Genomic DNA, 27210 nt, shown 5'->3' on the forward strand with positions numbered 1-27210 from the left:
TCGGATAAGGGAGGCACTTTTTGGAGGTGATGGAGAGTGATTAAATTCTGGTTATGTTTTCAAAGATATTTGTGTGGTTTGCCAATAACTTGTATATAGAATGTAAGAGATAGAAATTGAGGATGATTCTAAGGCCCATATGCTCAAGAATGGTCCAGAAATGCTGGAAATATCTGAGGATCTAAAGGCATCATAAATAGAGAAGATGGACAGTCCATAACAATCTGTGGGTACCAATTACTAACGGCCAAATGAGGCAGTGTTCACCCCACATCAGATGTACATCGGATGCATGGTGTAAGATCCTCCAAATTTGAAAACAAGTAGGGAAAGCCCCAGATTACTGTGATTAATTTTCTTCCACCTTGTGGGCTGGGACTTAAAAACAGAAAGTTGGTTGAATAGTGAAAAATTAGATAAACTTTATTTCCTGCCCACTTAAATGATATGCTAAGATTTTTGTCTGCTGTATTCACCAAGCACTCCTTGCAACCTCTGAGATAATCTTATCATTGGCTATCTGTGTTGGTAATTATCAGTTAACCTGTCTGTTTTCTACACTAAACTAGAAGACCCTGGACAGTAAGAACTATGTTGTATTCTTTTCTTTTTATCTCTAGCACTTAGCATGATATTTGGAATATAGGACACTCCTATGAAATATTTATTGAGTATATGTAGATCAATAAGTTATTTTTTTCTTAGTTGTAAGAGAGGCTTCGAAGAAGCACAGGCAGGTTGATGAAACAGGACTGCTGTTAACGATAGATACTAAGGGTTACGGGTGGAGGGTGACTTACACTCACAACAGGCAATACCTTTTAGCAATCTCTTGTAATATTTCAGTTTTAAAAATCCCCTTCAGAGTGACTGCAGGTGGGTCTGGGGTTTCTTTTGGAGGTGATGAAATTTTTCTAAAATTAGACTGTGATGATGGTTGTTGTGCAACTCTGAATTTACTAGAACCTATTAAATCATGCACTTTAAATGGGGGAATGTATGGTATGTGACTTATACCCCAAAACTCTTTTTACAGTAAGTCCTTCAATAAAAGGACACAAGGACAAAAATTACATCAGCCTCTAAAGCACATGGCTACAACAAGCAATTGCATAATGCAACAGATATAAAAAGACAGTATGAGGCAAAAGAAGTCTTCTGGGAACCCCCGTACCCTGGAGACACAGTGAGTGACACCCGCACCGGGAACTGGCCTCTCGGCTCTGTCACTGTCTCCAGCAAGGCTTGGAATAAGTCTCCTCATAAGCTCCCCTGGCATCTAAAGCCTCCTCAGTGCTCTGAGACAGCCTGAGAGGGACAGAAAAAGTGCTGTATGGGCCTTGTAAGTAAAATCTTTTTTTTTTTTTTTCAGTGGAAAAGCTCAACTCCAGACAAGCTGAACCTTCTTACCCACAGAGAAGTTTCCTCACACTGTGCAGAATTAGATTAGATAATGGGATAGTGGGCTGATGCCAATGGTGGAATTTGTAAAATTATTTATTCTCTGGAAATCTGTAGAGAATGGGCATTTTTTTCTGCCTGGTGTGGGTTGGATATCTCATTGTTAGTCCAGTGACAATCAATTGTTAATATATTTATCATGGTTAGTAGTTTGGTGCTCAAGAAAATGGAGGAGGTTTTCAGGGGCTGAAAATCCCATTTCTAAGCCCAGTGATTCTTACTAAAAATGAAAAAAAAAAAAAAAAACAGTTTTCAACATCTGCATGCCAGATACTGAACTAAGCACAGTGCGTATTCTACCTCATAGAGAAGGAAACTGAATCAAACTAAGTTTACACTACTTTTAAGTTTCAGTGAAACAATTGTGAGAGCGTGAGCATTGGAATTAAAGAGAAATGGGTCTAGAAACCCAGTTACTGTATCCACTAGTTGTATGTGATCCTGAATGTTTCATAACTTCTCTGATGCTCCATTTCCTTATCAGAAAAGCGAATTTAGAGTGAATGTAATAATACTTGCCACCTGGTACTGTAGTAAGAATGAAAAGATAGAATGTTTATAAAGGTCTTAGCAAAGTAACATTCATAGAACAAATTCCAATAAATGGTAGCTATTATTATGAGTAATACTTCTTGTTATTATCACTGTACAAGGTCTCAAAACTAGTTAGTGTTTGAGCAAGGATCTGAACCCACATCAATCACACATACCAGAGCCATACCATTGACAATGGCTAGGACAATGTTGATAATGCCAAATGGTCTAATTCAGCAGTTAAAGACATAGCCACAAGCTACAGTTCATGGCAGTGCAATGAGAGAAGAGCATCACTGTGGTCTAAGTGGACCAGAAAATTAGTTGAGAGACTATAGCTTATGAGAAAATGAAGGTTGTACAGGAATTGGAGAGGATGGATTGAACAGATACATTGGTGATGGCTGCACAAAAGAGTAGCTTGGGGGAATTTTTGTGCTTCCCCTAATAATACCCATTAGTTCTCCTTTATTCTTGAGCAAAAGTATAATGAAATTTAACAAAAGTGTAATGAAATACAGCTACAAGGACCCACTACCAACCAGAATGCAATTACTTAGCCTTCATATATAGGTCTCCTGAAGGTTCTAGTTTCTGACATTTCAGTAGCAGAATCAATACAAATTTAATGACTATGTGTGTGTAGGGGTTGAAAGAGAGGGAGAGAAGTGTGTGAAGTGTGTGTACATGAGGGAGGCAATTCTAAGTAGATGATTTGCTACAAATTGATGTCATTTAACAACAAATGAAGCATGGAGGGGAGAGCCAGGTTTGGAATGGGAGGAATTCTGTTTGTTCCTATTGAGGTTGAGGTGTCTGAGAGTATATGAGTGGAGATGCCCCTCGGGGGTAGTTTATTCACTTTTTATTCACAGGCACTAAGGAGAGAGCTTTGATTGGTTCTCCTAACTGCTACCAGTTATTTTTATGAATCATCAATTTGATTGCTTCACTCTAGTTCCATGATTCATTACTGCCTTCAAGTTTAAGCCTAGAAATCTTGCCACAGCTTCAAAGATTGCATTAACTTTTGAAATATAGAACTCAGGAGAAGCCATAATTAGATTTCAGGTTTGTGAATCATCTGGGTCTAAGTGCTATTTAAAGCCATGGGAATAACAAATATATCCCAAGGAGAATATATGGAGAGCAAGAAAGAAGAGAGACTTCTTGGAAGAAAAACAGACTCCCAAAGAACATCACAATTGAAAGACAAAGAACAAGAATATTATTCGATAAACAGGGGAGAAACCTACAGAATTACTGTCATTGAAGCTAATAAAGGAGAAAGTTTCAAAGAGGGAGGTGGTCAACACTGTAAAAATTTCTGATGAAGGAGAGGAAAACAAATCTGAAAATAAACTTTTGGACTTGGTGACATCAGCTGGAGAATGCTCTGACAGTTATTAGAGAAAGAATCCAGCTTGCTGCTGAAGGTGAAGAAATAATAAGCAAAAGCAGACTATCCCTCAAAGTACATTTTTTTCATTATAAAATATATGGCAGGAAATTGGGGGAGAAACAGCGTTTATGTCTTATTTCCCTCACTAGCTAAGCACAATGGCCAATTATGAAAGATATTCAATAAATCTTGGTTGAATTGGATGTGTTGAAAATATCTATGTAAAAGTGTAGGAAGCTTTCATTAACAAGATGGGGTAGAACTCAAGTACTGTAGATTTCAGAAAGAGAGTCAATGGTACTAAATAAGATACTAAAGAAGGAAAGGAATTTTGTTGGAGTTAAATTAGACAAGATGAAGAATGATTTATTTACTTACTCGTAAAATATTTGGAAATGCTTGACTTTTGATGTTCTAAAACTAAAATCTAAGTTCCTTATCCTTTCCGTGGAATTTCAAGATCTTCATGCCCTGGGCTCGCACACCCTGGCCTCTCTTGTTTCACCTCCACAGCACCCAGCTTCACATTTAAGGCTCCAGCACAATGATTTTCTGTGGTCATCTAACAGATTGAGTTGTTATTATTCCATTCAGCCTCTGCTCATGTCATTTCTACCTCAAAAATACCTCTTTCCTGCTTTCCATCCTTGTGAACTTATACTCACCCATCAAACTTTACACAGTTATAATTCACCTACTCTGTTAAGATTTCTTGGAACTAATTCCTCTCAACACACAGCCAAACACATTCATGTATATATGCACTCAGAATCTGTCACGCCACACTATTTCTGTCTTAACTATCATTTAGGAATGTTTCATCCTTGTGCACTCTACAACTAGCAGCATTTCTTGTCTCTGATTCCTCTGATACGTGTTGTGCCTAATACAGTTCCTGGCATGTAGTTAGGGTTTCAACATTGGTAATTTTTCATTTTTCATTTGCATAAGGGTCACCAGGCTCTTACTAAAGACAAGGTTTTCAGCCTTACAAAGGTGAGGTCCTGACCATCTCTCTGATTGTCTCAGGCTCCAGACCACTGTCATCTGACTTGCTTCATACCCTCCGTGCTGACACAATACACAGTGAGCTCCCAGTTGATGTTGAAATGAACAAAGTGTTTTCGATGAATGATCAAGAGCTTAGATGGTGTTATCGGCTATGAAAAGGAATAAAGTAAACCCTGTGTCTGAGCCCAGCATGGATGATGAAGGGGTGCAGGAAGGTATCCATGGTTGTAGACCAATGGAGAGGAAGGAATTTGAGGGAGCTCTCTTCTGCCAGCTCAGCATAGATCATTTCAACCTGTACTTTTCTTCCAATCACTCAGCAACAAAAGGAATTTTAAAAACTGACAAAAAGTATGACAATAAGCAATGAATAAATTGTTTGATGCAATAATGTAAGCAGAGCCATGAAGAAGTTAAGATGAAAGAGAAATTGTTCAGACAGCAGTTTTTTAAACTGCTCTCTTACATAGTTTCCCAGAACTCAGTGGCAAAAATTACAACTCAGTCATTACATATGATCATGAAAGTCATTGTGACAGGAAAAACTGACATATATGAAGGCCTTCTGCATTCCCATAACTTTTTATTCATCATTATACACTGGATATTGAAGTTATTTATAAACAGTACCATTCTTTCTCCCTTACTTGATTATAAACTCTTTAAGAGGGCTTTTGTTTGTGTTGTCTTAGCTTTTAGCACAGCACCATGCACAGAGTAGGTGCTTGCTAAATGTCTCTGAGAGTGTAAGGCAAGAGTCAAGGAAGACATATTACAAGTACATTCTAGCTCAACACTTTCACATATGCCATTTGAAAAGCCCTGAATTTTTCACCTCGACTTACCCAAAACGTAGCAATCTTTCAAGCACTGATTTCCTGGGAAAGGCTTCTTCTCCAAATACCCCAGACTTTTTGTACACAGAATTGAAAATGCTCCCTTTTTCGTAATTACCCTGCCTCCCAGTAATCCCCAGAAGCTGGTAACTTTAAGAACTGAGTCCCAGGTTCTGTGAATTAATAATAAATAAACAGGTCAAAGACTTGTGGAAAGTGAGCAGTGAATCCATTATTTTATATTAGCTTAAGTATCATTTACTTACTAGATTTTTAGTGTATCTTTCTGATCAACATTATTTTCAAAAGACTAAGTAGAGCTACTAAAAATGTTTTTCAGAAATCAATCTATTTATGAAATCACTAATAGAACTTATCAGCCTTTCACCTTATCAACCTTATCAACTTACCAAACTTTCACAATTAATTGGAAATGCATGCCAGTTGGGCAAGACTATATCTGCTTTGTTCCTATGTAATGTTGGTTGAATTCATGACACTCAATAAACAAGCATTGGAAGCAGTGTCAAAAAATGCTCCTTTTCTTATTAAATGTTCCCTTTCTGTTAGCTCTTCTTTCTATGTTGAGGTTTGATAATGCATTTCTGACAGTAATTTCATTGTTTCTCTGAGGATACTCTCATTACTCTAAACTGGAGATGCTGAAGTTATAGTTCACTTATTTGGTCAACTCAGTTCACTGATTTATTTTTTCTCTTATTTCCCATTAATTTGAATTAAAATTTTCCTAATTCTTTAAAAGTAAGAGACTTATTTAGGGAATTTTTGAGATGGCGCTTTGAATGAAGTCATGTGGTCTGGAAACAGTTAGGTTCCCCTGAGGAACAGTTACCTTAGCATTGAATACTTCTCACTGGTTGAGCCCTCTTCAGCTATAGCCCCAATCTCTGTTTTCCCCTGGATCCCCTCTTCCCACTCATACAGACCCATCTGCCTAGTCTACAATTCTCTGCTAAAGGAAAAAAGAAATATGCTGTTTGCAATAAAGTTATATATCCCCCTCCAAAGCAAAACAATAACATTCTGTTAGGTATGTCCTGAGAAGTATGTCTTAACAAAATGGAGAAACTGTGTTCTGGAGAAAAACTAGTCTCCAAGCGTACTGAAGAAAGAATACATTTGAACGTGACAGCACGTTATATAAAGTGGGGAGCAGAGACCTCTGTAGATGTCTCATTCTCCATCTCTCGCAACTGTAACCTCAGGTGCTGTACTGCCAGGTGACTTTAAAGATTAGATACTGTAGGCACCTGCACATGACTGCGCTGGTGCCTGAGCCATTTATTGTCACTTCATAAGTGTTGATTTGCATTATAAGTATCTCATTCTCAGTATTTTCTGGCTTCCCAAATTATCTGCAAATTTCTCTACTTTCTGTTTTCATGGCCAATGTACTATTGCCATCCCATAACCCCAGTCTATTTTTCTCTGATCCCAGCTATACAGAAAAACTAACCTGCTACCTCTTTATCACACTTTGAATACTCCAGAGAGGATGGAATATGATTGGCCAAATTTGAATAAAGTGTCTTTTCTTAGTCCAGTTATCACTGGTTAAAGAAATAGGAAGAAAGATCACATAGTATAAACCTAGCTACCAGGAAAGGGCCTCAGGAAAGAAAAATTGTGGGCAGGAGCAAATGCAAAACTAAAAACATTTTTTGAGGATACCTACTACAGCAGTTGACATCTTACAATTATTTTATAAATTTAAATGAGCCACTCATATTCATATAGTATCTAGATACTCATCTTTCGTTAGTTTTTGGTTGAATAAAATTATTTGTAATTGGATTCATTTTTTGAATGTAGGTTTTCTTGATTGTTCCAAAATTTCATCTTTGAATTCCATACTTTTAATCCAGCATGTCAAACTTCCAGAATACCTCATCCTCATCCATTATTTTCCTGCTGACTGGTGTTCCTGGGCTGGAAGCCTTCCACACCTGGATCTCTGCTCCCTTCTGCTTTCTCTATGTAATCGCTCTCTCAGGAAACAGCCTGATTCTCTATGCCATTGTCACCCAGCCCAGCCTTCATGAACCTATGTATTATTTCCTCTCCATGCTGTCCACCACTGACCTTGGCTTGTCCGTATCCACTCTGGTCACCATGTTGGGGATATTCTGGTTCAATGCCAGGGAGATCAGCTTTAATGCCTGCTTGTCACAGATGTTTTTTATTCAACTCTTCACTGTCATGGAATCGTCAGTGCTGTTGGCCATGGCCTTTGATCGATTTGTGGCCATCTCTAATCCCCTCAGGTATGCCACCATTTTAACTGACTCCAGAATAACTCAAATTGGAGTGGCAGTTGTCATCAGGGGGACACTAACACTGACACCAGTGGTAGCACTTCTTACAAGACTGTCCTTCTGCCGCAGCCACGTACTCCACCACTCCTACTGCTTCCACCCCGATGTGATGAAGCTCTCGTGCACAGACACCAGGATCAACAATGCAGTCGGGTTGACAGCCATGATCTCTACCGTTGGTGTGGACTCAATCTTCATTATTGTTTCTTATCTTTTGATTACTAAGATTGTCCTCAGCATCGCATCCCCAGAAGAGAGGAAGAAGGGCTTCAGCACGTGCATCTCCCATATTGGGGCTGTTGCTGTTTTCTATATTCCATTGATCAGTCTGTCCTTTGTTCACAGATTTGGGAAACGAGTCCCAGCCTACGTACATACTATGATTGCTAACACTTACCTGCTGATCCCCCCTGTAATGAACCCCATCATCTACAGTGTGAAGACCAAACAGATACGCAAAGCTGTGATAAAAATTCTCCATTCCAAAGACACGTAGAGTCACAGAATTCTAGAGATGGTCTCTGTCAGGTCATATTATCTACCCATTGAAAAATAAATCTGGTGATTGCTGAAGCTAAGGATGCAAATATTTAAAATCAAAGCTGGAATATGTTTAGAAAATTAGCTTGACTGATCCCTGTATTTTACAGATGAAGAGACGAGAGACATAAGAATGGGAGGAATGAGCAGCCTAACTCTAAGTCTGGAGGTTGTCTTCCCAACCACTGTTTGTTCTGAGCTGTTGTTTATCCTGCCATTACCCTTTCTCTTCTTACTTCATCCACTTCACAGCAGTTAGAATGACACATTATGAAAATGTCATTCCTTTTTGAGAAATAGGTACTATTTTCTAACAGTAATAATAATTTTAGCTAACATTTATTATTTCCTTTGACTGGTCATAGTTCTGTTTTTTATATATAAACACATTTTATATTCAAAACAACTTCATAAGGTAGTTACTTGTATTACCAATGAGAATATTGAAGCACACAAGTGTTAAGTAACTTGCTTAATCAGCTAGTAGGTGACAGAGTTCACATCCATGCAAACTGACCTCAGGGTCCACCCACTCTTAAATTTAATGCTGTATTGCTGCATATAAACTATATATATTATCTATATACTGTATTTATATATAATATAAACATATATATACACTGTAATGTATATTTATACATTAATTAATTTGTACTGGGAGACATAATTTGATCGAAGAAGCAAACAAAAACTAAAACTCTGTCCTCTAGAAATTTTCAACCAATTTATGGAGGAAAAGCTCAAAACAAAATCTTTAAACCTCACAAATATATTTCTACCTGATGGTCTTTCCCAACTAAGCATATTCTAGAATTTCTCTTCACCCTCCATAAACTTTCTTTGATTGATTGATTGATTGATTGAGGGAGGGAGGCAATTAGGTTTTCTTTGTTTGTTTTTGTTTTTTTAAACAGAGGTACGGGGGATCAAACTTGGGACCTCGTGCATGCTAAGCACGCACTCTACCATTGAGCTATACTCTCCTTGCTCCATCAGCTTTCTGCCCCAGCAGAAACTGAAAAATGACTAGAATTAGAAAAGAATTACGATTTGTGTTATTTGCTTAGAAGTTTTAAAAGCTCTGGCATATATTTCATGTAATGGCTTAATCCAGCAGCTTAATTATTTTTTCCAATCTGGGTATATCCAATAAATCTCAAAGTTTTAAAGACATATTTCAATGACACGTTGGTATCACTCAGTAAAGACAGGCTCTATAGCTGGTTTCAGATCCATCAAGGAAGCAGAAGTAGTCGTTCATTTATACAGGGAATTTATTAAGTGACTACAGTACCAGTCACTTAATAATAAGGATGATGTCAAAATCCTCAACATATTCAACAGTAAAATTTTCAGTCTCAATTATTATCAGTCGTCAAAGACCTGATCTTTGTATGTTGTAATGTCCAGGACTTTGTTCTCAGACCTATTTTTTCCTTTGTTATATTCTCATTTTTGGTCATCTCATCCACTTTTGCTTTGCAGTACAGTCTAGTTCCCCCATCGTAGTTAGAGTATTTTTATACACAAGACAGATCGTGTCACTTCCTCTGTTCAGCATGTCCCAGTGGCCTCCTGTCTTACTGAGGGAAAATTCACAGTCATTATACTCTCTTATAAGGATGTATGTGTTCTGACTGCTCTCCATCATCGCGACTTCATCTCCTACTACTCTCCCCTTTATTCACTCTGCTACACCCACACTAGCCTCCAAAATATTTCCTTATGCTCACCCAGCAGGCTTCACCTTCAGACTTTGCACTGGCTGTTCTCCCTGCCTGGGACGTCTTTCTCCAGATGCCCACATGGCTTACTGCCTCACTTCATGCAGGCTCGCTCCATGTTTACGTGTCCTCTCATTAAAGGGCCCTTTACACTATAAAAACTAAAAACGACAGCAGCACCTCTCCACTAATTCCTGCCTGCATTCACTCTCTTCCTTACCCACCTTGTTTTAACTTTTAGCACTTACAACCCCTCCTCAACATATTACATACATACCTATTTATTTCTTTTCTAGTCTCCATTACAAGGAAAGGTCTTTGAGAATAAGGACTTTGTTTCATTTATGCTATCTTCCAGACCCTAAAACAAGGCTTGCCACATTGAAAAATAATAGAATCTCTGGATGGCCTGACTCTATTTATCTCTCAAGCCTCACTGCATCCCCTCTAAGCAGTGCTCCAGGCACGACAAATAACTGGCATTTCCTTAACTCTGATTGTTCTGCCTCATTCTCAAGCCTTTGTACAAGCTGTTGCCTCCACCTGTAGCACCCTCATGCTCTCCTTTCTGACTTAGAAATTACTTTCCTTAGAGACTTTTTAATGACTTCTCAAGTCTGTCTGGTGTCATTTCCAGGTGCCCCTGAAGCACCAATGTGTCTTCCTCATGACATCCCCTCCCAGACTCTACTGTAACCAGTCTCCCCACAACAGACTCTGCCCACTTCTCAAGACCAGGGAGCATGTCTTCTTCACCACTGAAAATGAGTGAAATTTCAGATGATGTGAACTTACAGACTGCATTTTTGTCTGTCTGTCTCTATACATGATATACGATGGGGTATGGAGAAAGGGAAGAGAAAAAGAGAAAGAGGGGCTCCAGCTAGAGAAGAAGGATGAAGTACTCAGAGTCCCAAACTTGGGAAAGAGAAGATAGAACTTCAGTCTTAAGCCAGACAGCCAAGACAATCACACTGCTGCTACAGATGGTCCTCCCCCACCTCACCCCCAACCACACTAACCTCCCTGTCCCTGTCCAACATTCCTAGAAACTAGCAAGCTTCCATTCCAAGGGAGTGTGTAATTTGGACACTTGGGGAAGGGGGGATTGCAAAGAAAATGTCATCTCTGACCCAAGTGGACAAGTTCACAACTGGAGACTTTCCTAAAAGCCAGAGTAGTGGTAGACACATGGCCGCTGTCCCACTACTTGAATTCAGAGTCCAAGTGAAAATCCTCAGTGTCCTGTAAGACTTACATGATCCAGTTCCCCATTACCTCCCTGATTCTGTCTCCCCACCACTCTTGCCCTTGCTCTCTCCCCTGAGGCACAGTGGCCTCCTCGGTGTTCTGAATCACCTTGCACACCCCCTTCTCAGGAACTTTGTACTTCCTGTTCCTTCTTCCTGGAATGATCTTCGTCAGATATCTCCATGGAAATAAGTCTCACTGCCTCTGGCTTCTCCTCAGATGTCTTCAGTATGCTCAGCCTTCACTGACAACTTCATTTAAAATTTCAGCTACCCCCTTGATATTCATCTGTTTCCTTCATCCCTTTGTTCTTTCTCCTTAAGACTACCTAACATCTTATTTCACTTTTTATGTTAACTCCATTTACTGTCTGTCTTCCTTACCAGAACACTCCAAGAGGGTGGGGATTTGTGTGTGTGGTGTCTGTTTTTCTCATTACATTGTAGGCGCTTGATAAATATTTGTCGAATGTGAATGAATAGTCAGAATACCGGGTTCTCTGAGCAGTATTATCACTCATTAACTATGTGATCTAAGCACAGAGCCTCTGTGTCATGTGTTCTTTATCTGTAACACAGGTGCAATGAACAGTGGCTTCCCTACCTCAAGGTCTGTTGCATTAGCTGAAAGAAAATCTGGGAAAAGAAAAGTTGAGGAAGTGCATGAACTTATTTTGAACTATTTTGAGTACTCATCTGGGTGAAAAGGATGTGAACTCCTAGAGCCCGAGGATGTAACTATACTCACGTTGACTGTTGTGTCTAGCAAAGTGGCTAATGAGAAAAAACACTCATCACTGTGGCTAACAGGGCATTTGAGTTACTTGGAGGAGCGGACACAGACTGGTGACAATCCTACATGAGCAAGTGTGGGAGTGGCGGCAGAGGCAGCGGGCCGTTGGTGATTGCCTGCCCCCCACCCCAAGACTGAAATAGGGGAAGCCCATGGGAGTGACACACAAGTGGCCATGAAGATACTACACCCTATCTGCCAAGCCCCGGGGTCCTCAGTCCATATTACCACAGCCTGTCCCCATGGGCTTCATGGGCAGCGTTATAAATAGACCTGTGCCTAAAGGGGAGAGCCAGCTTCAGCTGCATCTCATCAGGACCGCACCGAACTCAAGTGAGTGCACACTCACTGGGGCCCAGCAGCCCAAGGTCCCTGCCATCCTAAGGGACCTCAAAGACCTCACAAACTGCCTCCTGGCAGGATAGGGGGAAGCCCTTGCCACCCCTTCACGTCTTCATTGCCCGAGAAGAAATGTTCCAGAGCATTAACAAACATCCAGAAAGGCAAGTGAGAATAAATGCAGCAGCCACATCCAGACCCAAAGAGAAGCTGAACTGGCCGGGGCTCACTCTAGGCAGAGGGCCTGGCCACATGGGAGGGAAACATGAGGTCTTCTGGGATAGGTAAGTGGGAAGATGAGATGATGGCCCAAAGTCTTAGACTGCTACCAGCAAAGCAGAAAAGATGCCCTGGGGACAGAAGACTCAGGAAGGTATCTGACTCTAAGGCCAACACAGACCCTTATGTCTGCCAGTGCTGCTGCAGGAGCGTGGGCAAGAGGCCTTGAGGAAGGGGAAGTGTGTTAATTACTGTGCTCCCCCTGCTACCTTCTGTGCCCATAATTATCTGCCTCTGAAAAAGGCTTTTCATTCCCTGACAGCAGCTGAGGGCCAAATCTGGGATCTAATATCTATCAAGGAAAATAGCTGTAATATCTTTGCACATGTTCTGAGAATGGAGAACAAATAGTAGTCAGAGGCGTGAATTTTGTGACCTTTGAACCCTGGATCTCTTCTTCCTTGCTTATCCAAGATGAGGATAATCCAATCAAAATGTCTAGTTCTCATTTTGTCATGTTATTAAGACTACTGGTCTCCAAACCCTCTCCTCTATGGCCAAATAGGAGAGCATGTCCCAGTTGCAGTAAGAACCCAGGTTAGGAGTGAAGAAGAATCCTAGGGGGATGAACAGGTTAGCCTGAACACCACTGCAGAGTTTATTCCCAGGATTCAAAACCTCTTCTAGAAGTCAAGCCCTTGGCTGTTTAGAGACAATTAACTCTAAATACCAGGGCACCTAGGGAGCCTATCAAGGAAAGAGCTTGTGGTGGCCAGAGCTGCAGGTCGGGTTTGGGTGAGGCAGAGCCACAGCCACACTGGGCTTCCAGAAAAAGAAATGTCTCCCCTAACATAAATGACTCATTGGAGAGGTTCCAGGAAAAATAGAGCTCTAGGAGTAGCAGGACGCTAATCAAGCTCTCTCTGGGGCAATGGGAGTGGCCTTGGAGGCGGCCTTTAAGCGTGGAGGAACCCACCAACCAGGAGCAGAGAGAGGAGCCTGCACAGGGCCATGCCAGGCAGCTAGGGTCCTGCCAGTGCTTTCATCTGCAGGGAAGTCACTGGTGGGAGCTACTGCCTTGCATTCAATAGCCCTAGATGAGTTTCCTTTTTACCTCAAGAGATTGTCTCTTGGCCTTTCTTCCTTAGTTTTTGTTTTGTTTTTTAAATCATGGCTGTGTTTCTTTCCTCTCTCGCTGACCTTAGACCTGGGGACCTGAAATCCTGAAAATTTGCAAAAACAAAAACAAAACCCCTCCTGTCTCCTCTGTTTGGTACTCCTTTTATTCCCTTCTCTATCTGTTTAATTTCTACTCATGTTTCAAGACTATAAGGAAGGATCATCTTTTTGGGGGGACTGTTTCCTCTGATTGTGCCTCTCCCCCTCCCATGCATTATATGCACATCTTTTGCTAACACTTATCCCAAGATTTTAATAATTTTGTTACTTGTCTATCTTTTACCCGAGTCGGCATCAGAAGGGCAAAAGATGTGTCTTTGACCACATCATCAGCATCTAGCAAATAGCCTTGTCTATGGTTGGTCCTATAAGTAAATGCTTACAGAACAAATGGGTGATAGAGAAGGGGAGGGGAGGGGAGAGAAGGGAGGAGGACACAGCCTATCCGGAAGAGGTTCCTAGTAAGGTATCACTTACCACCTATCTGAGAAAAAGGCCACCCACTATCTAGACAGTGAAGGTATGGGCCAGGACAAGGAGTCTGCGGAACTTGGGATGGATAGATTTGGGGAGAATCATTGTTCTCTCCAGGTTCCCTTTTATAAATGTAAGTGAACCTTGAGAGTAGTGGTGATAAATGAATTTTGGCTGTCATTTCCCCCTTTACCAGAAGGCTTCAGAGCTTATGAGAGAGCCCAAATGACTTGGAAGAGTGGGAGGAGAGAGTAGGGGAGGGAGAGCTAAGGTGCGTTCAGCAACCAGGGTCCAGGGCTGGACTCTCTGACTGTGCTTCATGTCCTAGCAGGCTAGCAGACTGCCAGTGTGACCTCACCCTCTCCAGTGCCCCCTTCTCGGTGCCAGCTATGAGTCCCTGCAACTTTACACATACCACCTTTGTGCTTATTGGTATCCCAGGACTAGAAGAAGCTCATTTCTGGATAGGCTTCCCCCTGCTTTCTATGTATGCCGTGGCAGTGTTTGGAAACTGCCTCGTGGTCTTCATCGTGAGGACAGAGCACAGCCTGCACGCTCCCATGTACCTCTTTCTCTGCATGCTGGCAGCCATTGACCTGGCCTTGTCCACATCCACCATGCCCAAGATCCTTGCCCTCTTCTGGTTTGATTCCCGGGAGATTACCTTTGATGCCTGCATGGCCCAGATGTTTTTTATTCATGCTCTCACAGCCACTGAGTCCACCATCCTGCTAGCCATGGCCTTTGACCGTTATGTAGCCATCTGCCATCCACTGCACCATGCTGCCGTGCTCAACAATATGGTGACAGCCCAGATCAGCATGGTGGCCATGGCCCGTGGATTCCTCTTCTTTATCCCTCTGCCTCTGCTCATCAAACGGCTAGCCTTCTGCCACTCCAGTGTGCTCTCACATTCCTACTGTGTGCACCAGGATGTAATGAAGTTGGCCTATGCAGACACACTGCCCAACGTGGTCTATGGTCTTACTGCCATTCTGCTGGTCATGGGTGTGGATGCTCTGTTTATCTCTTTGTCCTATTTTCTGATTATACAAACAGTTCTACAACTGCCATCCAAGTCAGAGCGGGCCAAAGCCTTTGGAACCTGTGTGTCACACTGTTGTTGTGGTACTGGCCTTCTGTGTGCCTCTCATTGGCCTCTCAGTGGTGCACTGTTTAGGAAACAGCCTTGATCCCATTGTTCATGTTCTCATGGGTGATGTCTGTCTACTTCTGCCTCCTGTGATCAACCCCATCATTTATGGTGTCAAGACCAAACAGATCAGGACTCGGATGCTAGCTATGTTTAAGATCAGCTGTTACAAGAACTTTCAGGCTGTGGGAGGCAAGTGATCCTTACCACTCCTCTTACTCTTATCCTTAATGAATGGATATAATGACTTCCTAATGCTGGCCTAATCCCAGTTGCCCATAAGCACATCAGTGCTTTTCTCTGATTTTGCCTCCAAATACTTCTGCTTGGGGTGAAATTTTTGAGGCTGCCATAGTTCTTTTCCACAGGTCACAATGCTGTTGATATCTTTATTGTATAAAAATCTTAAATTAGAAAATCCACTATTGCCCAGTAAGTAGTAAAAGAACATGAAGAAGAGTAACAAGAAGTACAGTTGGCTTTGAAACAAGGGACAGACTGTTCTCTTTGACTAGTAATACAGGAAACCTGTATTACAACAATAATTAGGTAACATTCTGTCTATTAAATTAGCAGTTTTCATTAATAAAAAAATCACAATGAAAAAGGAGCTTGTGTTGAAACATATATCCTTGACAATCACAGCTGATGGTATAATTGGCAAAATACAGCAAGAACTTTTTATTTTGTTTTTTTTTTTCTTTTTGGCAGGCTAGAGGGAGAGGTAATTAGGTTTATTTATTTAGTTCTAATGGAGGTACTGGGATTGAACCCACGACCTCATGCATGCTAAGCACGCACTCTACCACTGAGCTACACCCTCCCCACTAGCAAGAACTTTTTTAAAGTTACATACTCTAATGCTGTAATCTCATTTTTGAAAATTTATTCTAACAAAATATCCCTAAATGCAGAAAAGTTTTTCATAAAATATATCAGTTATACCATTATTTAGAGTAGTTCTATATTAGAAATCCTAAGGTGTGATCTATAAAAGTAAAGAATAGTAAGCTCAAGTATGGTCCATTCATTTAATGGAATATTATGTGAAATGATCTATATTAAACAAATATTATGTGGCTTTTAAAGACTCTGCTATAAAATGAAATATACATATAATGTTAAGAAAAACAAGAACACGTGATTGAAACTAACTTGAAAAACAACCTATGCCTTAAAGGAAATGTGCTCAAATTGCTAGTGACTTAGTTCTGTTTCTTCCTTCTAATTTTTGTTATTATTATGGAGGTCTTGTTTGGTTAAGATGTACAACTTTTAAAATGGAAAAAATGAAACTGATAATTTACATAAGCCAGGGCTTGTCACAGACCTCACTGTTGTTTTCCTCTTTGTTATCTGGGAATTTAAGCCCTAAATAATAATGCTATTGAATATATTTTGAGTGCTTGCAATGTCCCAGGACTATAAGTGCTTTATAGGTTTTGCCTGATCTTTACAACAACTTTACCGGGTAGGTACAATTTCTGCCCCACACACCAGTGAGAGAAACGAGGTTTACATTAGTGAGAAAACTAAGTCACAGAGTTTGTGGTGCTGTGCCATGATTTGAAATTAAATTTCATAACCAAATACAGTTATTTAATGTCCATGATCTATTGTTTCCTGTTTAACATCTGGCACTTATTTCCACAGTCTGTGCAAATTTTGTTTTCTCTCTTCTGTCTGCCTTACGAGATGAATGACTGTATTCGTGTTGAGAGTAACAAATCCAAGTTATTCTTCATGTTGCACAGCCACCTTGCGTGTTCTACAGGTTGCTGCTTTCCAGATGAAGGGAGAATATTTTTGTCTATTTATTACTTACATCCGCTCCATCGTGTTTCCATTTAGTGTATTCTGTATCTGTCAGACATTTCCAATGTCTGAGTTTTAACTTAGGTATGACATATTATGAATCTTATTCTAAATTTTACCAAGTGTTACACCTATTGCTTTCACGTTTATAGAGTCCCATAAACTCAGATTTGGAGATGTGAGAGGGTTCCTTGGTCTTCTTTCCCACCAGTGAGAGAATTTGAATGAATCTTTTCTCAAGATGGGCTGTTCCCATTGTATTGTTAAGCAGGTCTGATAAGAAGCTTAAATCTGACCTCAATCACTGAGCAAATGTTGGGTGGGAGACTAGGGTGGATAAACCATGGGGGAGACTCCCACCTGCGGGCTCTTTCTTAGGAGAGGGGTCCTCAGACTTTTAACCTCTCTCCTGGAAAAGGGCCCTCCTAGCATAGGTATCTGTGAGCATCCCATTGTGACTCCCTGCTCAGAGGCAGTAAAACAGCCTTCAAAGTCATGAGGCTGATCAACGCAGATGGACCAGGGCTGGGAGAAAGAGCCGTGGGTGGTAGCGGTGACTGTCCTAAAGGAAAGTAGGGGTGCTCGTGCTCCCTGCAGGCACTGGGCCTCCTCACCCCAAATAATGAGGTCAGGAGCCTCGTTTTATGAGACTGATCCCCTCTGTGTCTTGCCACAACTTCCATCCTCTTTTATCTTCCTGTGCATTATTCTACCTCAAGTCACACCCTCCCGCCTCCTTCCATACACCTAAGAACATGGCTAGATTACCAATTTTATAAAGTGCGTATCTCTTGTGCCTAAATCCCTCACTGTACCTCACTGCAGTCCAACTTAGTCATGTTCTATCTGTCTCCCCTACTCCTCCTTCTGCCCTAAAATTTTCATTTTTTAAAAGTAGTCCAAAGACTGATATGCAAATATTCATTAGCAGCACTATTCACAGTAGCCAAAAAGGTGGAAACAACCCAAGTGTTTATCAACAGATGAAAGGATAAACAAAATGTAGTAAATACATACAATGGAATATAATTCAGCCATTAAAATAATAAAATTCTGACACATTTGACAGCATGGATGAACCTTAGAACATGATGCTAAGTGAAATAAGCCAGACCCAAAAGGACATATGTTGTATGATTCCACTTATATACAGTACTTAAAACAGGCTGCATTCATTGAGACAGAAAGTAGAATAGAGGTTACCAGGAGCTGAGGGGAAGGGAAATGAGGAGGTATTGTTTAATGGGTGCAGAGTCTCAGTTTGGAATGATGAGAAAGTTCTAGAAATGGATAGTGGTGATGGTTGAACAACAATGTGAGTAGACTTAATTGCACTGAAATATACACCTAAAAAAATTGTTAGAATGGTAAATTTTATGTTATGTATGTTTTACCATAATAAGTAATCACCAAAGAAAGAATAAAATAACTCATCATCAGTTTTATAAACAAGAACATGTTGAAATGATTGCATTTTAGGTACACTGGGTTAAAGAAAACATATTATTAAGGTTTTTAAAAATATCTCAAAGAAGAAGGTATTTAATCCTCAGTGTTGAGAGGAGGGCAGAGCCTTGGGATGGGGTTTAGTTCAGAACTCCTGTTCTGCCACTTAGTGGGAAACCTTGTCTAAACTATATCGCCTTTTTGAATGTACTCTGTAAAACATGGTGATTAAATTAGATAAACCCTAACTCCATCTTCTTCTAAATCTTATATACTCTGAATATTAAGAAGCCAGGAACAATTCCAAAGGGGCTCCAAGGCAAAAACTCTCCAGGGACTCCTTGGGAACTGCTTTTTGATCCACTTGAGAAAATCAGCCCCCTTTCCTGAGGCCACACCTGCTGTTTACTGAAACATGGCATTTATCAACTCAACCTCCTAACCCCTGCTTCTGCCAGTTATAGCTCTTTCCAAAAATTCAACCTGCTCTCAAAGATTGGGGATTTTCCACTCAGGAGGTATTCACGGGCTCTCTGAAAGGAAGGCCAGTCCAACAGAAAGAGCAAACCATTTCTGTGACCCATCAAGTTAGCTCACTCTCTGAGGCTCGTTTTCCTCATGGGTTTATTAGGGGCAATGATAGTGTCTACCCTCAGTGCTTTTGTGAGGATTGTGGGCAATAACCCATGTGCAATGCTTAGCACAGTGTTTAACACATAGTATGAACTCAGTAAATACTCATTATCATCATGGAGGGGGTGAATAATAATCCCTGCCTCACCGGTATATTGAGGGGACAGAAATGTGGGTTTCTGCCTTTGGCAAGCAAACCATACAGATCTTTTTTAAACACTCAGCTGGTCACACTAGCCTGGGAGCTAGAATTTAAGAACTGGGCTTTTCTCTCTCTCTCTCTCTCTCTCTCTCTCTCTCTCTCTCTCTCGTCTTTAACACCAGTAACAGGACTAAGATTGGGAGATGGGAAAAAGGAAGGGAGTGTGGTGGGTGGAGAAGGTGGGATTTAAATGAGATTCTGACCAGGATTGAAATGACTTCCTTTAGGAAGAAGACAAACACAAAAGCCGTAGTTTTCAAAGTTGTCACATTCTAGAAGGTGGCAAACTAAACGGGGTTTATGGCCATTGCTTATTCCGTGTTCACGCAGATGAAGATCCTGGGAGAGTGTTTGCCTTCTGGTTCCCAGTGATCTGGAAGGGCTCCCAGGAAGAAGGCCTCTGGGTGCTTGAGTTGCTGAGTCAGCTCACAGAGGTGGTCCCAGGCAGCCCCAGCCGTGAGAGGCCTCTGGGTCTCAGGCAAGTGCTCACTGTAGTGAGAGTATCTTTCCCAGTGAAAAAGGATCTCCAGGGACTGAGAGCCATAAAAGCGCTGCCCTGTTCCCAGCCGTGTTTATGTTGGCCTGGACAGTGGATGGCACCAGTTTGGGTAGCCATTCCCCCGAGAGCCAAAGAGCCTGACGTTGCCCTTTAAGCAGGACAGCCCCCACCCCCCTAATAATTACATTTAGCCCCCATCTCTGAGTAGCACTTCATTTACTTAAGACTGGAATGACAAGAAATAAGGACAGAGCACAAGTTTGTTTGTTTAGAGGGGGATAGAGATTTCCCCAGGCTTTTTTTTTTTTTTTTATTGGAAAGAGAGATGTACTCTCAATATTTATTACCAGGGATTACCAGCATCACATATCTGAGATTCTTTCCAGTGATGATCACCACCAATTCTCCCAGCTGGTGCCAGAATTTATGCCCAATGTGTATTTTTTAATACGTTAACTAATTAGTTACTGAGAATTGAGCTGGCAGGTTGGATAAAGAGCTTGAGAAGAATGGGGACAATTTAAAAATTGAAAGGAAAAGAATTTTGGAGTGCTGCTGAAGTCTCAGCTCAGGTTAATAACCGTGAATTTGTTTTGATACAAGATGTCTAAGTTGACTAATTTTTCTCAAGTTTACTTATCACCTTCAGAGGAGAAAGGTAGACAGGCTGGACCCATTTCGGCTGGGAGAGTGCAGCTAGAATCGAGGAGGAGAAAAGCCAAATGTGTTCACAGAAAGCAGTTCCAGGTGAATGACTGTAGTCCAGACTGATTTAGGAATAAGCTAAGGCCAGAGCTCTGGAGTAAAGCTCTCAAGAAAGCGAGAAAGAAGGGACATGGACCTTGTACGTGGTAAGAAATTGAGCAAGAAATAGAGAAGAATTCAAGCCCAGTTCTGAGTGGCTCTGTAGTTCGTATTCTTTCCACTCAGTTCCCTCCCTTTTGAATCTGTTGGATGCTGCAGGTCAGCCCCAGGACTGGGGTGCGGGCAGCATCCGTGTCAGCCCCAGTCTGCAGCTGCAAGCCCTAGAGTCCTGGAGTCTGCCCAGCACGAGGGCTGAGCGTTTAGAACAGGGTCTGTGGGCCTTTCGGAAGTCTGCCTTCTCCCCACTTCCTCTAGGAAGCCTTCCCTGACTCCCTTTGGCTGGGTTAGGCCAAGCACTACTAGGCTCCCAACACACCACTCCATACCCCTACCCTCTACAAAACCCAGGTGCTCATCCTGCAGGATTCCTCCTGGGGCCTGGCGCAGAGGAGGCTGACTTCAGGAAAATTGTCTTGGAAGGATTTCAAATGCAGATGTACTGTTGAAGTTGATAGTCTTTGAAGAGAATTTAAACTTGGTGGGATATTGTAGATTCTGTGATTCCATCTTCTTTACCCCTTATTGTTTAGCTCCTCCAGCCACTTCCTGATTCCAAAAACTAGCCCCAACTTGTTTAAACTCCCTACCCCCCAGGGACCTGTGTGGAGTGACTCCTCTGTGGCTCAAGCCTGGCCTTCCCTAGAGATGGGCACGAGATGGGCACTGCCCCAAACCATCCCTTTGCAGTGGGATAAAACTCAATCCCTCTGCTGCAGAGACATCGGGGCCCTTGCAGGATATGGAGTGGCAGAGCAGCCGGTGACAACAGCCGGGGTGAGTAACCTGGGCCCTCAGCACACCCTCTTCTCCACTTCCCAGGTGGATGGCTGCCAGCACCTCCACCTCAGATGGAGATATCAGTGGGAAAGATCTAGAAATAAAGCAGAAGAAAGAGAAATAACCAGTTTTAGGACAATAGGAGACAGCAGTGCTATTCTTTGCTTGAAGAAGAGAGTCTCAAAGAGAGACCCTTCCTGGGGTCCGGGAGTTGACAGCTCAAAGAACTGCAATCTTAGACCACATTTCCAGGGAGAGATGTCCCTCATAGTCTTTCAAGAGAGGGAAGACATGAGAGGATGTCAAGTTCACTCTGTACCTGGCATTCACTTTCTTTTTTATTATCAACTATTTTTATACTCTAATATCAAAGAAGTTTAATTTGGTTCATAATTTATTTAATTTCTTTATTTAAAAAATTATACAGAATTTCCCTCTTTCCTGAATAATTCCTTATCTCAAAGAGTATTTTTGCCTGTCTTTAACTTGTTTTATCCCTTTTAATTTTTACAAAATATGCTGCACAAGATCTGTGTTTGAACATCTCTGTTTGTTATTCACCTTTGCGTAGAATGAGTTGCATCAAGTTTTGATATTTTCTCAGAAGTAGTGTCTGAGAGAGAAGGGATGGAAGGTGCCAGCTGACACTGTCAGCAACTTTTCTTCACTGGATTTACTTTAAAAATCTTCTAACAAAATATGGACAGTCCTCCACTTGAGAGGCACAATGCTAGTCACCCTCCCTGAGAGAAAAAGGGAAGGCAAGGCAAGGAGAGGGAAGATCATGCCTACCTTCAGAGGGAGCCGATTATGTTCGCTAGAAATAACGCAACTGCAGCCCCCAGGGTTCAGAGCAAAGCTCTTTTAAGCACACAGACCTATTTTTGGAGGGTTTTAAGTCTCTGCTAAAATATATTTAGGTGGCTGTTTCCCTTACGTTTTTTTGACCTGTCTTGAAAGTGGCTTTTGTTTGCTTACTTACATGTTTTTGTTTCAATAATGAGATTTAAGGGGCAATCCAAAAAATAATAACAAGCCCGTGCTGTCAACCCTTCAGGCTTCTGCAGTATGTTTGCAGTTTACTTCCATGAGGCCATTGCTTCTTCTTTAAAATAGAGTGTTTTTATTAGATTCTTTATTTTCATCTCATATTTTTAAAGAAAGCTTTCTTCAGTAGGTGAAGAGATCAGTGTTTCACACTATGAAATGATACTTTCATAGTCAATAGGTTTAAGTTATACTTATCCCCTAGTTTCTTTTTAGATGGAGTACATTTTTCGATCTCCTTCTCATTTCATATTTGCTACTGTGCGTGAATCCATGTCACCTAATATCACAGCTGTTTTTCCAATGTTTTTGTCTTGTATTATTCTTCTGCCCAGATTGAAGAGGTCACATCTATCTGCAGACCTCATCCGTATCCCGAGGATGCTCCCTTCCCAGTCCTTCATCAACATCTCCCTCTTCCGGCCCCCTGATTTCCTGATAATTGGCATCCCAGGGCTGGAAGCCATTCATGGCTGGATCTCCATCCCCTTCTCCTCCATCTATACTGCGGCCCTCACTGGAAACGGCCTGATCCTCTTGGCTGTGAGGAGGACCCCCAGCCTGCACCAGCCCATGTACTACTTCCTGTCCATGCTGGCCCTCACCGATGTGGGTCTCACCTTGTCCACCATGCCCACCACCCTGGCTGTGCTCTGGTTTGACCATCGGCTCATCGGCTTCAATGCCTGCCTGGTCCAGATGTTCTTCCTCCACTTCTTCTCTGTGGTGGAGTCCTCAGTGCTCCTGGCCATGTCCTTTGACCGCTTCGTGGCCATCTCCAACCCCCTGCGCTATGCAGCTGTCCTCACAAATAGTGTCATCATTAGGATTGGACTGGCCATTGTAGCTCGAGCCACTGTGTCCCTCTTCCCATTGCCCTTCTTACTGAAGCGATTAAGCTTTTGCCCCGGCAAGATCCTCCTGTCCCACTCATTCTGTTTCCATGCAGATGTCATGAAACGGGCCTGTGCTGACATTACTGTCAATATCATTTATGGGCTGTATGTAGTTCTGTCCACGATGGGTATAGACTCGTTGCTTATTGTCCTGTCCTACACCCTTATTCTTCACACAGTGATGGCTCTGGCCTCTCCCAGGGGAGCGCACCAGGGCCCTCAACACTTGTGTTTCTCATATTTTAGCTGTTCTGGTTTTCTTCATCCCTGTCATCAGTGTGTCCATGATCCACCGCTTTGGGAGGCACCTGCCCCCCATTGTACATACCCTGGTTGCCTATGTGTATCTGGTGGTGCCCCCTGTGCTCAACCCCATCATCTACAGTGTCAAATCCAAGCCCATCAGGGAGGCCATGCTCAGGGTGCTGAGGGACAAGAGGCAAGACTGATGCAACCAAGAAGGAAAACGAAGCCAAACTATCATATCTTATATCCAAAAGGCCCTTATTCAGAGCCCTGACCCGGACAGGTTATCAACAGAATGAGAAGCAATTGCCCATGCTCAGACTCAGACTTGTGGGTGAAAAACAGTCCTGATTCTTTCCTGCAATCATTAACCTCAACTTGTTTTTTAGTGTTTAGTGGTGCAAGAATCTGTGCTCATTAAAAGAGATATTAAAATGAACCATACATATAGTCTCTTCCCTCCATGGAAGACTAGAAGCTTCTAAATGCACCATTACAACAAAGTGTAATAAGGCTGTGAGAGGTTCACACAAAGTGCTACAGGAACCCAGAAGAGAGTTTGCTGCTTTGCCAAGAGAAAATGAGAAAGGAGTTAGATAAGAAGGAGGCTGAAAGGTAAGTGGGGATTTGTCAGGCAGAAAAGGTAGGCAAGGGGAGAGCATATATAATAAAACATGAAAAAACTGAGGTTTGGGATTATCTGGTGAGCTTGTGGGAAGGTGATGTGGCTCCGCATAATCTGTGTGCGTGTCAGAGGGAGAATGACGGGAGATGAGCAGGAATGACGGACAGTGGTGAGACGTGTTGGGGCCTTTCAGATCTGATTGAAACATTTGGCCTTCATTCTTTGTTTAAAAGTCAGCCGTGGAAAGGCTACTGCACTGTGAAAGGTTGCACAGGCTTAGCTGTGCAGTACGAATTAGGAAGGTGAATGTGGAGGAGTAAAAGAGTGCAAGGAAGGCATTTAGGAGATTGGAACATAATGGAGCTTTCACAGTGTCACATGAGAAGCAGACACAGGAAGTGGGACTGCTTAACCTGCATGAACAACCCTAGGGACTGAGGAGAGAGTGAGGGAGATACACACAACTAAACCTCAATGTCTGTATATTCCACTGGATGGTTGCTCACCTCCATCCCTGCCACCCTGGCCACTCAGATCAAGGGCCCTTTATGCAGACACTGGGTGAGTGAGGACAGAAGTTTGCTGAGCACTAGGTGTGTCCTCCAGTCGTCCTCTTTACTTGGTTGTTCAGGGCTCCCTTTAGGGTCGAGGCTCTCTTGTGAGCATTAATGTGAGACATACAGAGTTTCACACTGTAGTTACATTCTCATACAGCCATTCACATGTCCTCCGTAGACTTTTTTGTTTTCAATCTTCCAATATTTTTTTCTTCCACGCCTTATCACTGTTCTTCAGGACCACCTCCGAATGAAGCTGTAGTGAGGCAGCATTGTTTGTTTTACTTCAACCAATGTATTAAAACACCCCAACCAGGTCACTTGCTCCTCTATCAGCTAGATGTAGGGAGAGTCCCATGAGACCCCACGTGCAAGCTGAGGAAAAGGCATTGATGCAAAAGCAGTAGGTGGCAGGAAGTGCAGGCCACCTGTTTACGTAACTCACTGGTGCCTGCTAATCTTGTACCAATGTAACTGATGGTTGCTGTCTGTACTCACCCTGATGACATGGGTGGGCCTGACAGTAGCCATTAAATTAGGTAATGGACCTGGTGATCGTTATACTAAGTGAAGTAAGCCAGAAAGAGAAAGAAAAATACCATATGATATCACTCATATGTGGAATCTTTAAAAAAAAAAAAAAGACACAAATGAACATATTTACAAAACAGAAACAGACTCACAGAAATAGGAAACAAACTTATGGTTACTAGAGGGGAAAGGAGGTGGGAATGGGATAAATCAGGAACTTAAGATTTGCAGATACTGACTACTATATATAAGATAGATAAACAACAAGTTTCTGCTGTACAGCACAGGGAACTCTATTCAATATCTGGTAGTAAACTGTAAAGAAAAGAATGTGAAATGGAATACATGTGTGTGTGTGTGTGACTGGAACATGATGTGGTACGCCATAAATTAGCACAACATTGTAAATGGACCGTCGATAAATAAAAAGAAGAAAAATACTTAATTTCAGTCACAGTCACGTGATGTCCCATGATCAGAGGGTTAATCCCTACTAGGGTCCAGTAACATTCCAGCACCTGCTTTTTGAACAGAGAAAACTCTGCTGGAGACAGCATGGCCTTGCTCCGGAATCTTAGGAGTCTGTGCTGCAACTATCCTATTGGGGCTTTATGGAGACTTCACAGATATTTATTTCTCACAGATACAACTGGCCTCATGGTTTGACCAACTTAAATGACCAAAGTGACTTAGATTCTTGCATCACAGACGACCTTCTGCAAAGCCGTCTGTCACTCTATGCCCTCTCAAAACTGACAGCCTGCTGTGCACTTGATAAATGGATCAAAGAATTATTCCCAACAGTAAATGTTTTATCTCTAAAATCCAAGGAAAATTAAAAGGTGCTATGCCTCTTTGCTAACCGTAGGAAGTACAAGGTGCAATATTCAGCCCTTTACCTTAGAGGGGATATGCTAACAGGACACAGAGCCCTAGACCTGTAAGAACTTCACTGACGTGTCAGGCTGGTTAGTATTTGAGGACTTTATCCCCGCCCTCTGGTGTGCTTATGTCTTACCTGGGCATTCAGAGGACTTAACCACTTCCTGGCCTCCAAAACCTTGGTCAGTAATTTCAATATCCATGTCCAAACACCATGTTCCTTCAGTTCTTGAGAGCTCTTTTGAAAAGCACCTTTCCTTCTGTGACATAGACATTACTTCTCTTCTCACGACCTACTGAATGTTCGATCTACTTATTAGTCCCAAGTAGTCTCACCCCAGTGTTGGCTAACTCTGCCTCTTCCCAGCAAATAGAAAGATGCTCTTTTGAAAAATGAGGGGAACGGTATAGATGGGCCACTGAAGCATTGAAACCTGTTGAGAGCACATCTTAGAGAGGGCTGGGCTAGAAAGCCAGAGTCTCCACATTCCAGAGAGTTACAATTGCTCACATCTCTAATCTCTGAGTTTTCCTTTCTCTTCAGAGCTCCCTTCAGTCTCTTCCATCTTCCTTACCCTGCCATCGCATGTCACCATCCCAGGGATGAAGCTCAGCAGAGAGTAATTGTCTGTGACCCAAATGCTTTGGGTGCTGTCCCCAGACACTGGTGCATTTCCCTGCAGCAGCATAAAAGGGGTGTATCTTGGTTTCAGGGTCTTCCCAGGCTTCTGTAGGATATTGTACAACCAAACAGCCTGGGGAAGAGCCAGAGTAAGTAGCAGGGCTCAGACTCAGGTCTTTCTCTGTGTCCAGAGTCCTGGGGGGCACCTCTGTCACCTCCTCTTTTCCTCCTCCAAAATAAGAGTCAAAGAGAAAGAAATGACAGAAGGCAGAGGTAGCAGAGAAACATGGAGATGAGAGTGTTGAGTATCCCCACGG

The 27210-nt window shown here is 42.1% G+C and overlaps 3 protein-coding genes across 3 annotated transcripts; all 3 read left to right on the forward strand.

The window, feature by feature from the left end:
* Window positions 1–7131: 7131 nt before the first annotated feature.
* On the forward strand, window positions 7132–8076 carry LOC102512793 (olfactory receptor 51F2). Its single transcript, XM_006173609.2, has one exon. It carries the CDS (start codon window positions 7132–7134, stop codon window positions 8074–8076), a length of 945 nt encoding a protein of 314 aa, XP_006173671.2.
* A 6241-nt stretch (window positions 8077–14317) lies between these two features.
* LOC102513030 (olfactory receptor 51E2) lies at window positions 14318–15499 on the forward strand. The gene is given in 2 exon segments (XM_032490468.1): window positions 14318–15216; window positions 15218–15499. Coding segments are annotated over 2 exon segments (963 nt in total). The 5' UTR covers window positions 14318–14487; the 3' UTR covers window positions 15452–15499.
* A 7365-nt stretch (window positions 15500–22864) lies between these two features.
* LOC102516310 (olfactory receptor 51I2) lies at window positions 22865–23977 on the forward strand. The gene is given in 2 exon segments (XM_014559305.2): window positions 22865–23632; window positions 23634–23977. Coding segments are annotated over 2 exon segments (963 nt in total). The 5' UTR covers window positions 22865–22915; the 3' UTR covers window positions 23880–23977.
* The last annotated feature ends 3233 nt before the right edge of the window (window positions 23978–27210 follow it).

Source organism: Camelus ferus, chromosome 10, assembly GCF_009834535.1.
Source record: "Camelus ferus isolate YT-003-E chromosome 10, BCGSAC_Cfer_1.0, whole genome shotgun sequence".
NCBI classification, from domain to species: domain Eukaryota; kingdom Metazoa; phylum Chordata; class Mammalia; order Artiodactyla; family Camelidae; genus Camelus; species Camelus ferus.

Coding starts and splice junctions, on each gene's coding strand:
- LOC102512793 (XM_006173609.2), top strand. CDS start 7,132: ATGTCAAACTTCCAGAATACCTCATCCTCATCCATTATTTTCCTGCTG.